This window comes from Anguilla rostrata, chromosome 10 (assembly GCF_018555375.3).
Source record: "Anguilla rostrata isolate EN2019 chromosome 10, ASM1855537v3, whole genome shotgun sequence".
Lineage (NCBI taxonomy): Eukaryota > Metazoa > Chordata > Actinopteri > Anguilliformes > Anguillidae > Anguilla > Anguilla rostrata.
In genome coordinates this window covers 34,120,276-34,133,830 of record NC_057942.1, presented here as the reverse complement: position 1 = coordinate 34,133,830, position 13,555 = coordinate 34,120,276, and the positions used below count along the sequence as shown (strand labels likewise).

Below are 13,555 nucleotides of genomic sequence, written 5' to 3'. Positions count from 1 at the left end.
GCTGCCATTGGGCCAGCTGGATTAGATTGGGCTATGGGGGCAAGGCCAATTGTTTGTTCAATTAATCACTTCTCAGTATGCTTTGCTGAATCTTTATTAACAGTAATTGTCTGTGTCTGGTAAAATATAGAACACCACTTGGAATTTCAATTCCCTGTGTTTCCTCAGCTCTAAAGACACAATTAAACATTCCGATTAATTCCTTAATTAGGAGGAATGCGACATAAAAATGCTCATGCTTAGTCTCCATATTGTCTTTGTAAATGGTGGCATGTTAAACATAATTGGAAATGTTTTCTGAATGGAAGATTATTTTTTAAATATCCATACCACTTATAAAAGATGACAATGAGGTTCACTGATTGGGTTGGTGTAAAAAGAGAGGAGGCATTACATACAGTATGCCTTTTGAGCCTAATGGATTAAACTCATTTCAAACAGAAATAACTTCATAAGAATGAGCATCAAGGAATATAAGAGTGTTCATTAACTGCAGATACTACACACAAGCAATTTGGTTAGTGAAAAATACAGGTGAGTTGCAAATAAATCATTCCTATTAAGTGACCTTCTGTTAAATACAGGCCATTCATTCACATACATTACAAAAAAATAATAAATAAATAAAAATGAATAAAGTAGATATAATACATTAAAACAAAAATTAAAACACTAAAGCAGTCACAATCAGAATCAATAAGATTCAATATTAGGTTTTGAAAGTGTTGTAAAGGCAGTAAGGAATCCAATTGAAGTTTTTTGCAAATTGTTCTAAATTTAAGGGGTATAAAAGGAAAACAATCTTCTGCAGTGCTTTTTTGCTTTTAAAAATGGGACTCCCCTTATTAGACTTCTCACAAGCTTCACACGTAATACCCCAAGCAGTGTAAAAAAATACTGAAACTAGCCAAAGGCGGGTTGCATTAAAATGTACACATCTGCAATTTGCCTTTGTCCTGGGTTTTAAGTCTTTAAACGCTTTCATCTGTTTTTTGCCTTTACAAATAAAAAGCCAAGACAAGCTAAATGGTCTGTTCTAATCATGTGTTTGTATGTATTTATTACACCTGACCAAACTGAGATTGCAGCACTGGGACCGTCCCAGCAGCAACAATCAGAATCCCTGTTGGGACCTCCCTTGATCCGGGTCAAAGGGCCTTCCTCTGCACTATGGACAGGGCGCTTCCTTCCTCCGTATGAAAATCTAGGGGATGTGGGTGTGATGAGAGGCTTTGGGAGGGATGCAGATCCATTCTCTCTGGACAGTTGATTGTTATTCCGGTTCCTGGTCGCTGGTGACTAGTGGAGGAGCGTTCCAAGTGCCGAGTCCTGCTTTACGGATACGAACGGTCTCTCGTGACCTCACTCTTGGAGCAGGTTCCTCTGCACCACCTGTTTTACGTTAATCAATTAGTGTTATTTGGGGTGGTGTTCCCCAATTTTCCCCCTAGGCTGGGTTCCTGGTGGGGATTTTGGAAAGCAAGGAAATCAAGTCAGTGGCCATCGTGGTTATGCTATTGATCTGCCCTATGCAGTTCTCTCCAATGTTACCATTGGATTTCTAATGTGAAAGCTTTTACCTGTTTGGTTTTTGTTAATATTATTGATATCATTGTTGTTACTGTTGTTGTTGTTGTTGTTGTGAACATAACACACAAATTCTGATTTTAGAATGCAGCTGGAATTAATGCACACACGCGTCTGATTGTATAACAGCATACTCGTACTGACAACTCCATTTACGGTGGCAAATTATTTCCAAATTAAATGTTTATGAAAACCACAACCGTTTTTATTAAGGTCTTTGTCTTCACCGTTAAGCGCTATCATACATATTTATGCAAATAATCATTTGTTCTAAAATTCAGTCACATTCAAATGCTTTGCAGTTTTACAAAACAGAATAAAATAAACAATAAAAAATATCTTTGGGAGGTTTATACCATGAGCTGATGACATGTCCTCTACACAGTATTGAGAAAGCAAAGTCATGAATTGTCTGCCTTGGTGTGAAGAAAAAAAATAAACAGTACCTAGCGCCTTATTTACTGCAATAGCTGGATTTACACATTTCTCATTTCCTTTTCATTAATGTCTCTTACAATAATAACAATACTGAATTCTGATAATTCACTCCATCTTAAAAAGCTGCCCTTTATAAGACATAAGACCTTGTTTGGAGCAACAGCATGTTTTCAGGTCTTTTATTTTCCACCTGTAAATGCTACACAAATCTTGCCCTCCCACCCAGGTTCCAGGGGGCGGGGCTTGCACCTCCTAAATAACAGCAGCATTTGTTATAGCAAGACACAGCCCAGCTGTTGGGCCATCTGATACACCTATGGCTTCAGTTACCCCTCCAAAAAAAGAAAGAAAATGGTGTAGAATACGGAGGCATCTTTATCCCCGTGGAGCATCCCCAGGGGGCATACCTCATACCTCAGGGTTGTGGCGGGGATTTTTGCGACAGCCGGCTGCTGAAATGATAGTTTTGACAGGCAGGTTGTTCCCTGAACCCCAGCTGTTCCGGGACAGCAAACCTGTGCCTGGAGGTTTTTTTTTTTTTCAAATTCTGCCGCATTCCAGTCCCACCAATGGTCTTTATACAGAGGGCTGTGGGTGGGCACGGATGGAGGGATGGGATTTCTGAGAAACAAATGCTCGGGTATCTTTCCAACTCCATGTGTTTCAAGATATTTGCCTGGATTCAATCAATGTGCTTAATTTTGAAAAAACAAATCAATGCAAGTGTTTTTTTTTCCCCCCAGTTCAAATGCACAATACCTTTGATGATCGCTGGACTTTTCCCCCATAAAAAAGTGATGAATGAGTCCCGAATATTGTGGCAAACTAATAACAGGGAAACTGCTTACTGGACTGTTTAAAATACAGCATAAAAAACAATGTGGATTGTCTGTCAGCAACTCAAACAGACACATGATATGGAAAATAAGGCCAGCTGATGAGATTAAAGGGTGGTTTCCTCTCATATTTGTTAAAACAGCATTGCAAGGACAATAGGCATTTTGCTTGGATAAATTTGGCTTTAGGTTAAAAGCAAAAGAAAAGTGCATCAGTTTATGTTTTGGAGGTAAGGTGGAACATTGTCAGAAGCTAAGTTACTCAAACTCACTCAAAAAATTCATTTAAACTCTGGATAAGTCAATAAATATCTAAAAAATTAACATAGCGGTTACGTGTTTGTCAACACTGACAAGCACAGAAAAAAGCCAGTGGCCTGTTACAGAGATTTTTTTTTTCAAATGCTTGGTGCAGTCACCTGAAAAATGTCCCTCAGTTTTGTTTTATACTAACAGCACTTTCAATGTGATATGTTTGCAGCCCTTTTCTTAGCATGTTTAATTGCTGATTGGAATGCTTAAATACTGGAAGAACATGTTGTACTTTGTGCTAAAAGAGAAGACCCTTCAAAAGGGTAACAACAGATCCTGCAAGTCCACTCTCTCCTTGCTCTGGCCTCCAGTGGTCCTCCTATCCAAACCTAAACTTGGGCCAGTATTTGACGGTTTGGGTGCTCTTCTGCCTGACGTTGATGTTGACTTTTGGCGGTGGCGGTGGGGTGTCCTTTTTCTTCTCCTTGCTCTTCTCCGTGATAGTGAAGCCCCTCTCGGCCCTGTCCTGCGAGCCGAACCGGGGCAGGAAGTGAGTGGAGACGTGCTGAGACTTGACGCGCGGGCTGGAGCCCATCTTGGCCTTGCCCCGCTTGTTGAGGGCCACGAACCACTCGCGCCCCGTCCGGTGGTTCCTGTGGGTCACCGAGGCGTATGTGTTGTAGCTGTTCTCCTGAAACCTCTCCCTGAACTTGCAGTCGTCTGTGAACTTCTCCTAAAAAGCAAACAGAGGAGTAACAGCGCGGAGCCCTAATTTTGGGGCGGTGACTCACATATGGGCTGGGGGCACTCTCGAGCAACGGGCACAGAAACAATAACACAAGCATGGCAGGATCTGAGCACCCGTACAGTAGTTGGCTCTGACAAGTTTGACATGCAGCAAATTGGAATCCAAAGCTTGGGTATGACGCCAACAGTTGCACTCAGTTTAAAACCTCTGACTTCATTTGATACCATAATAAGTGACATAAGGTGAACAGCACTGGGTCTTTGCAATAACACCGGCCCAGCGTTCAGCTGGCTTCCAGCTGGGAATCTGTTTGCTTACTACCACGTTGCCTCGGCTATTTTTCTCCCACAGGTCTCTAATTAGATAAGTGCCTTTATGCCCGAGGAATAACAATCATCAGTATCCCTTTTCAGGAAGTTTCTCATCAAACACGCATCGCGAGATGACGCATTCTGCCGCGGTGACATCAATTTGCCGGCAAATGAAAACAAATATTTCAGACAATGTCGAGGGGGGGGGAAGTTAAAACACAATCACGTGAGACGTTTCAGCATTTGGGACTTCACTCATCTGGTGGTTGCATGGTAGGGACCAATAAAACCGTGCAGGAACGAGATAGCTCCCTAGCGAGCGGTTAAAGCATTTCTCGGTCGGAGAGTGCGGGTTTGTGTAATCCATGATTAAGACTGAGTCACCGAGAGTATTTCAACATGTGAGACAATCGGTGAGACTTGTATCCATCGCGCTGAGTTAATTATGAAACTCACTAAGTACCACAAATTCAAGATGACAGGAAATAACACCGCCCGGAGGAGCCATACACAAAGCTTTATCTTGCAATCCAATACCCTGAGCCTGTGCTCATCTGTTTGGGCGAGGACCTTCTTCCCGAGATTAGTGGGTCGTCCATGCACCATCAATCACAATGTGAACATTCTACATAACGAACTTCACCAGCCCTCCTTTTGCTGTTAATACCAATGCAGACGCCCTTTAAAGATCACCTTTCGGCTCCATAATGCGTTGTCTGATTTTATCCTATCCATGGGGCTCTTCTCGCTGTACATTTGACACTTGGTGATCTGAATTTTTTGGAGGAACCAACTAACTTGTGGGTCAGAAATCCCTGTAATTCACTGTCTTATACTCCCAAATGTTTAGAAAGAAATGTGGTCCCCTGCAACTAGGAAATGAACTTTCATGCCTATAACGTCCCATATATACTATATGATTGACTGCATAGTAAGTGTCCAAGAGCGTGCAATGGTAAATGATAATCCAATACTGCAGTAGCTAACATGTTATCTTCAGTCCACCTGAAACCAGTGTTATTATAAAAAGATTAAAAGCATAAACTACCCATTTGCCTGTAAGGTGAAACATGAAAAAGGTATTTCCACTGGTTATCCCCACAGAGATATTTTTCAAAAAGCTTGTTCACAAAAGAGGTTGGTTTTGAATGGATATTAGATCAAAATTAGACAAATTAAATTGGCTTTTGCCCACCAACTGCAGCATTATAATAAGCAAAATCACTAAATCAATGGTACTGATAACTTGTCCTAATATATAAAATATGAATTAATAGATAATAGGGAACAAATGTTTCAGGCATGATCTAATCAAATGAAACATTTTATAGATTGCATATTAAATCCAAAATAAATATTCCATTCCACACGTCCCACACACTTTTTATCATCATGATCTGAAGGTATGTGATTACCATGTACGGTGCACGTTTCCTTTGTAATACACAGAGAGAAAAATAGAATGAGTTAAAACCGTAATATAAAGCCTTAACAATGTACCCCTACAATCCATAATTACTACATGCTTACACTGTACAGAATTGTATTAGCAGCTGGCAGAAGCAGGCCACTTTGTGGTTTGATTGGGTTACCGTATCTGCAGGCTTAATGAAAAGCAATGCGCAGATAATAGTCATGAGCCGACTGAGCGAACTGTTGAGGGGTTACAAAATAATTGCCAGACTTACTTTTATCTGTGGCCGAGCTCAAAGTCATCAAAATGACTTTCCTATCAAAGAGCAGCCAAGACTGACAGGAGCAGGGCGTCCCTTTGTACTGCCTGAAACTCATTAGCCCGTTAAATAACTTTATCCAACCAGGGCACAGGAAAGAAAGGCAGATGCTTTTTTTTGGCAATAATTTCCCAATTTATGCCACAAGGGCAGTGTGACTGGGATTGACTTTTGTCTACGCTTGAGTTCTTGATTTACTGTACAACCTAGGAACAAGAAGGCTCTAGTTTCTTAAATTGTTGTGAAATAATTTAAGCGCGTGCACACACACACACACACACACACACATGTCCACAAGGTATGCAGAGCAGACCCTAACACTGAGACTAGTGTATGAAGCACACAAATTATTACTTTAATGCTTTCATTTGTTTTATTTTCCAAGAGCAATTAGATTAATAATCAAATTTTCACCTGGTTCAAAGTAATAAAAAAAAACTGTTCTATATTTTGAACACCCTGTCTATTTAAAAGAAATCACTGTAGATAAATGTTATGCAGTACACTAAATTGCCTGTATCGAATATCAGTACCGTATAATTGCAGTATAGTAAACTGTTGTTCTGTTAGAAATAACAACAACAAAGAAGTTCCATATTCGAGATCCATATTCAAAGGACCTCTCCTAAACTACTAAAAATAATTTTGGTGGGAAACCATAAAATGCATTCGGGGTTGCTGGTTTGCTCAATATCTTTGCCTTATATAACCCCAAATTGTATTTTGTAATAATACAACAGTTCTGCTTTCTCAAACAGCGGAGCAGAGCAGAAAATTATGCCATTACAATATTTTCTAAACATGCCAGTCACCATGTAAGCTGTGATAGCTCCAGAGGCCTATATATACAAACTTAAGTGTTTGTCTAATTCAAATTACATTTGAATTGCCCTCTGGGTATTATTTTTACATTATAATCTTAACATTCCATGGATTAGTCGAGGAAATTTTCAGGTCTGCCCATACATCATAATGATCAAAACTATGACACACGTTTACATGTACTCTGTACATATTATAAATAATGAAATAGTGTGATAATACTGTAGCTAATCATTTATTTAGCATCCAAAACATGGTTCACTGTTATTCTTACTGTTAATTGTATGCGTTTTCAGCTTGACACACAGTGATTCTGGGTGTGGTTTAACAGAGCAAAGGAGGCTATGTCCTGTCAATGTTTACACAAGACATTTTATTGTCAGAATCATAATACTTGCACAGCTGTTTCACCTGCTTCAGTCCTGACAGGAGATAGGTCTGTCTTTCAAACAGTTGTTACCCATAATCCTCCAGATGACAGTGGTTTCTTATTATGCAGGTTATGCAATCAGTTTATGAGAATTGTACTTAAAAGATAACATTTCTGCACTATAAAGTATATTCCATAACATATTGTATTCAAAGGGAGCACAAGACCAGGTTTCCTCTGTGCTTCCCTTGCATTAAGACGATTCTTATTTGCTTAATCAAAACCAACTAACCTAAATAAATTGATTCAGCCAAGGCCTTATTTGGGAAGGCCAATGAGAATTGATTTTGTTACATTGTACGGTTGCCGATTCCCCTTCTTCTTCCGTGGATTGTTTGTTGGATAAATTCAGGCGACCCTTTGACCTTTTTACAGATTGTGCTTGTAATGGCTTGCTGGGTAGCTCACACACCATAATGCTCATCTGTCTCCTTGTCCATTATTCTAGCAATAAATTGTCGCTATGAAAACATCTAAATATTAAGTATGACAGACGGCGCAACAACACGAGACAAGTGTGTCATTCGATAGTTCTGGTAAGGCCAGAGCCCGTCTGTGAAGTGCGAGGCCCTGGGTTTAAGTCCGACGCTGACAGCACCATTAAATAAGCCTGTGCAACTGTAGCCGTGTTGAGGAAAATCAAACCTAATTCAATGCTGACAGATCCCGTGCAGCTGCCCTAATTATTGCTTATGTCTGCACAGTCTCAACAGCTCATCCTCTGATTTAGACTTTGTTTTCTCTCTCGCTCTCTCTCTCTCTCTCTCTCTCTCTTGCTCTCTCTCTCTCAACACTTTTCTCATCTTTACACTTCTTACTCTACCATTTCTCCAAACATGGCCATAGTTTGTTCCCTCTGAATTTGTTTTCTTATACAAACATTGTGCTAAGTTCAGGGGTATGAAGAACACAGTAAAGTTTGAAATGAAACTGGTAGGGAATCTCTTTTAAGGAGACATGTGTAAAGAGTTCCTACATTAATGAAATATTCAAGCATAAAATGCTAAGATACAAACTTAACCGCTCAAATCATTCCATTCAGCCTTTCTGTGAAATGTGGAGTCAGATGGTGCACAATGGTGATGCTGAAGGTGATATCGACTGTCAAAGCTCTGAGTCTGCAGCGGCCTGTGCTTTGTTTACTTAACATATTGATTTTTTTTCTCCTCTGCATATTATCAGCTAACCCAGGCTCTTTATAATCTGTGTTTCCCATTAACACATGCTAATAGACTGCTGCTTCTATCAAACAGAGACTTCCTATGACCTGGCCTTCCTGTGTGGATTGGTGGTGTGTGTGGTGTAGAAACGAAGGCTTTCAAAGTGGCAAAATATTTATCAATGTTCAGGATGCACCATGTCTGATAATTAAAATGCACAGAGCACAAATTATGGATAGAGATTCTCTGTGTTTTAATTATTTCTGACAACAGAGTATTATAAAAAAATTTGCTTATTGTTGTAATTGCTATTTTTTCTTGAGACAGCAGTGGTTTATAGTGTTTATACTCACAATGGCATGTAACCTCCCTCTTTTGTTCATGGCAAGAAATCTGTTGCTAAAAACTCCTCGAATTCCCACAATCCCCTGGGAAACTGCAAAGAGCTCCAGAACACCTGAAAAAACACAATGTTTAATGCTGTAGTGATTCATGTCATCTCAGTAATGTCACCTGCCATTGGGTGAACATAGGAGACAAGAGTATTTCTTAATTCCCTGTAAAATGATTTTCCAGTTACCTGAATTTGCAGCTTATCCATAAAGTAAATTATATATGATATTTTAAACAACAAATGCAAAAAAGAAAAAAATAGTAAAATGATTATTAATTATTTCAAAGAGGTTAAAATTATTTCAAACGTCTGGCAAAAACCAAAATATGTGAAGCATTTGTATTGTGTACCTCTAGTTAAATTAATTTATAAAGCATTTTTTAGACAGACATCTTAAAACTTTAAAAACGTCAAGGCCCTAAGGGGGAACCTCAATGCATCCTTCAGTTTGATTGTAAACAAACACACCAACAAATATAAAGCAGAAAATGTAATTAATAATAAAATTTAAATGTAAAACTAAAAAACACCAATCTGTCATCTTAAAGGGCACCTGTGGAAGTTCTGTGAAAGCTAACAATTGTAGTTTAAATCACTATTATTTAGAGCATACAGTACCTCTACATACATCTACAGTAATTTATATTTTTTATACAAATTTTTACAGATATATTTAAGGAATATTGAATTTTTAAAGAAACTATGTATTACATACTTGCAGAGAACTACCCAACCTGATGGTATTTTTATCCGTAAACATTCTAAACCAAGGATGACAGTCAAGCATGGTCATTTACTAAAAGCTGTCTGTCCACTTTTGCCTTTTTCATTCAGTTGTCTGGGACTGTGTGAGGGTGGAAAACTTAAGTGTTTGTGGTCTGGAAGTGATGTGACTGCTCTCCCAATGTACCACCACTGTTCGGATTTTAACAAAAGCTAAACAAACCCTGCAGAATGTGTGGTCAATGAGTCTAACAAACAAAGTGGTGCTTTGTTACACAGCTAAAGCCTGATCTCTTATACCTTTAGGCCCAATAGGCGAAAATATCCTCTGTTATCAATATGCTTCTTACAGGTATTGGCAGTTTGGTTCTGGTAGACTGAGTCATAGGTCAAGCATTAATTGTTCAAAAGTTGTTCAAAACTTCTGCACACAATACATGTTGAAGAAAATAGTGTGGTGAACTCAGACCCCTGTCATAGAGCTATCTTCATAGAGTATCATGAAATATATACAAACTGATTACAGCCAACCACAGATTTACCAACATCAAAAAATCAGAAAAAATGAACAACATATTAGTTGTAGTGTTTCCTCGCCAACCATGGTGGTCATCAATATTTTATTTCATACCGAGAACACAACAGTTTTGTCTGTATAATTATAAGAGGGAAACTGTGATAAAAACAAGTTTTTAAACAAACCCATGAAGCACTGTCACAACTATAATTTGCTTTACTGTGCTCTAATAAATATAAAAAGAATAGTGTGTGACTTGAACTAATCGTACATCACATCAACCAATTACCATTAGGCTGACAGCACAAAATATAAATACTGGAATGTCCCTAATTGAACTGCCAATGGCAACCATTTTCAATTACACTGGTCTCAAGACAACCCATGCTGATTCCCAAACCAAAATATTGAGATCCTAGCAGTTGCACCTGTTACCTGCATACCTGTTAGAACCAAACTGAACAAACGAGAAATTTGACCCAGACGTAGCATGGATTCACACATTATTGCGAATTAAAATAACAATTCACATTTCGGGCATACATGCGAGAAACTTTATTTTTTCAATCGAATACCACCGCAGACTGCGCTGGATCATATCGGTCTTAAATTTAATCATGTAAAACGGGAAGGGTCTGTCTCGCCTTATATTAATCTTCGTTAAGTAATGACTTTTGTTTAATAATATAACTTTCATCTGTGCTTGACTACAGAGAAAATGGGGAGGGGGACATGCGTATTATGACCCGTGACACAGAATAGCCTGGCCATCATTAGCGGATGAAGGGTAATGGAGTGTTTATATGTGCACATGACACAGGCCGCAATTATTGTTATTTTAAAACATAAAACAACATCACAGTGAAACGCAACTACTGTGCGCAAATTATCCTCAGACTATTTATTACACCACTTCCTGCAAAGTATACTGTAGATCATCAATGAATAACTTACTCAACTGATCGGGTGCGTGACTGCCGTTCACTCTGCCATCCGGGTGAATCTGAAGATGAAAACCAATGCCAACCCTACAGTAAAGTCTGCCGGTCCTGCGTCCTGAATTGCTTGCTTCTTCAAGAAGTTGATCTTCAAACGGGACGCGTTCAGATTTGGTCAGGTCGACTAAGTTAATCAAATGAACGAAGAAGAAAAGACAGAGAGTTACGCTCATTATTCCAAAACGGGACACTCTGACCGCGCTAGGGTAGTTCTAGCATTTTGTTGTTGATCCTGTGCTCCACGCACGAGCAACTCTGCGCACACACATACAGTTACGGCACTGGCAGGCATAACCCTGGCTGCAGTCGCTGGAGTAGTTCTGCTGGCACGGAGATATTTATAACACAAATGATCTCACTGCTTGATGCATGCCTGTGTTCTGAAGGACGCTTTCATTCAGATTTTCCTCTGAAAAGAGCAGACCGGCTTAATATCGATCCGTATAGATAAGACGAAAGGTGTAAATGGTCACATCACCAGTTCAGACTCCAAGAAACCACGACAGAACGCAGCACGTGCGGTATTTTACGCACGAGAAAGCATATTTCAATTGACTCGCAAATAATTTATAACTGAGAGAACCAAGGTCCCAGAGCAATGAATCCTGCTGTGTGTAAAAGTTAGAGATAGTTATTAGATTTAAAAAAGAAAAAGAAAAAAGAAACTCTATCCAAAATTATCTACAAAAAGAGACTCCAGAGGAGTTACAATCGAATTAGTAGCTAGCCTACGTGGGAACTCAGGTGAAACATTTCAGATTCTGCAAACGCGCATGGCTGTGCAGTTCATGCATTGAATGCACGGATTTTTTTAGCTGTCTCATATATCATAGGTAGCTCACCTTCAAAGTAAAGAAGCACTTTGCAGCAGGATTTTTTTTCCAAATTAGAAATGCAACAGAAACGTTGATTACATTAACGATATATTTCCAAAAAAAGATGGGTAATTCATTACGTTAACATATTTGTGTCCTTATATAAGGTGTCTATAATCTATTTAGCTGTACATGTAGACTACTGCACTAATGTAAATAACATGTAGACTACTTATGCATAATACTTTGCTTATTTTAGTGAAAGCTGTTTAAACAACAAGAACTGTGTAACACTGATGAGCCATGTTTGTTTTAGTTTTAAGCACCTGGAAGTCGTTACTGACATGTCCCTAAATTAATTTGCTCCTTTGTACAGGCCCATGTCATTTACAGATAGTCTATACTACAAACAGATTTCAGTTAGGAAAAGTCTAAAACTTTCAGAGCAGAATACTTCATATTTGAAATTAATTTCTAGTATTTGGCCAATCAACACTTGCCATGAACTTGAATACTTTCGATATGGTGCTGTTGTCATACCCCTCTCCACATTATGGCATGTTTTCATTTAATAAAAAACTTTAAGCACAACATTTGTGGCATTTTATCTATTAGAAAAGTAGGCCTACATGTTTTCTCATTCAGGTGGTAGTCTGATGGAGATATGCCTTTAATGATACATCTGTTAAAAACAAATGCACACAGTTTTCCATTATCTCTGATAGTACAATATCAGCACTATATTTAAGTACAGTATTGCTCATACATTTATGATGCCCAATATTCAGAGATCTGATTACTGTGCTAGGGCTTAGGATTAATTGTTTGACATACGGTGCAAATTAGATGCAGTAGATATGAAGCACTGAGCCACTGTTTATTTCCACAGTTGTGAAGGTTATTCATCGCAATTGAGCATTTCAATAACAACAGTGAGGTAATCCGCTCAATAGTATAAACAAAGACGAACATGATTGATTCTGCCTTTCAGACAGATTCATTCCAGCTTTTGTGAGATGTAGACAAGGACCAAACAAAGGTCATACACATTGTTTTAGTTTGAAAAATAACTGGAAACAGCAGTCACTGTCCCATAAAGACCTTACAGTCAGTTGACTGGCACACTTTTGGGGTTACATGTCTGTGATGCGCTGTACAACTCCATCCCGTCAGAGGACACATAAGGTCCCTCGCTAATTCAGAGGTTTAGTGATGTGTATATTCTTACAGCCAGGCATTTGTTCTGACTTAGTCCTGATTATGTCCTTACATAATCCTCCCACCAAGAAAACGTAAGGCCTAATCATTAAACAGAATAGCTGAAAGATTGTCTCAGGCCAGAGCAATTCTGACGTTCAGCCTATATTGGCTTAAAAACTGACTCATTTTAATATTATTTCACACAATTGGTTGAAAAATATTTATAAATATATACATTTATAAAAATATAAATGATTTAATTGATTATAATTGCCATTGAACAACTATCACTGTGGATCAATAACTGCCGTACATGTGTCGATAAGTCAAAGGTGATAGAAGAGTGCTTTTTGATGGTACACTTGTGCCCTTCAAATACCGCCATCATCCACATCTCTGATGTGTGTTGCCACAGATTTACAATAGTTTATTTAAGAGTAGTGCAAGCCAGGGAAAAAATGCTATTTTAAGTGCTGCGAGAGATAGGGTTAATCTGAACATGAAAAGTCACTTACTATGCACAGAATAAACATAACTGAGAACACTGAATGAATTTTACAATTAGACAATTTAATTCTCAGGCAGGCCGCC

The 13,555-nt window shown here is 38.7% G+C and overlaps 1 protein-coding gene across 1 annotated transcript; it reads right to left on the bottom strand.

The window, feature by feature from the left end:
* Window positions 1-1,842: 1,842 nt before the first annotated feature.
* Window positions 1,843-11,203, bottom strand: fgf5 (fibroblast growth factor 5). Its single transcript, XM_064353234.1, has 3 exons — window positions 10,906-11,203; window positions 8,671-8,774; window positions 1,843-3,846 (listed from the first exon to the last, which is right to left on the bottom strand). The coding sequence occupies exons 1-3, from the start codon at window positions 11,120-11,122 to the stop codon at window positions 3,493-3,495; spliced, it is 675 nt and encodes a 224-aa protein (XP_064209304.1). The 5' UTR covers window positions 11,123-11,203; the 3' UTR covers window positions 1,843-3,492.
* Window positions 11,204-13,555: the final 2,352 nt, after the last annotated feature.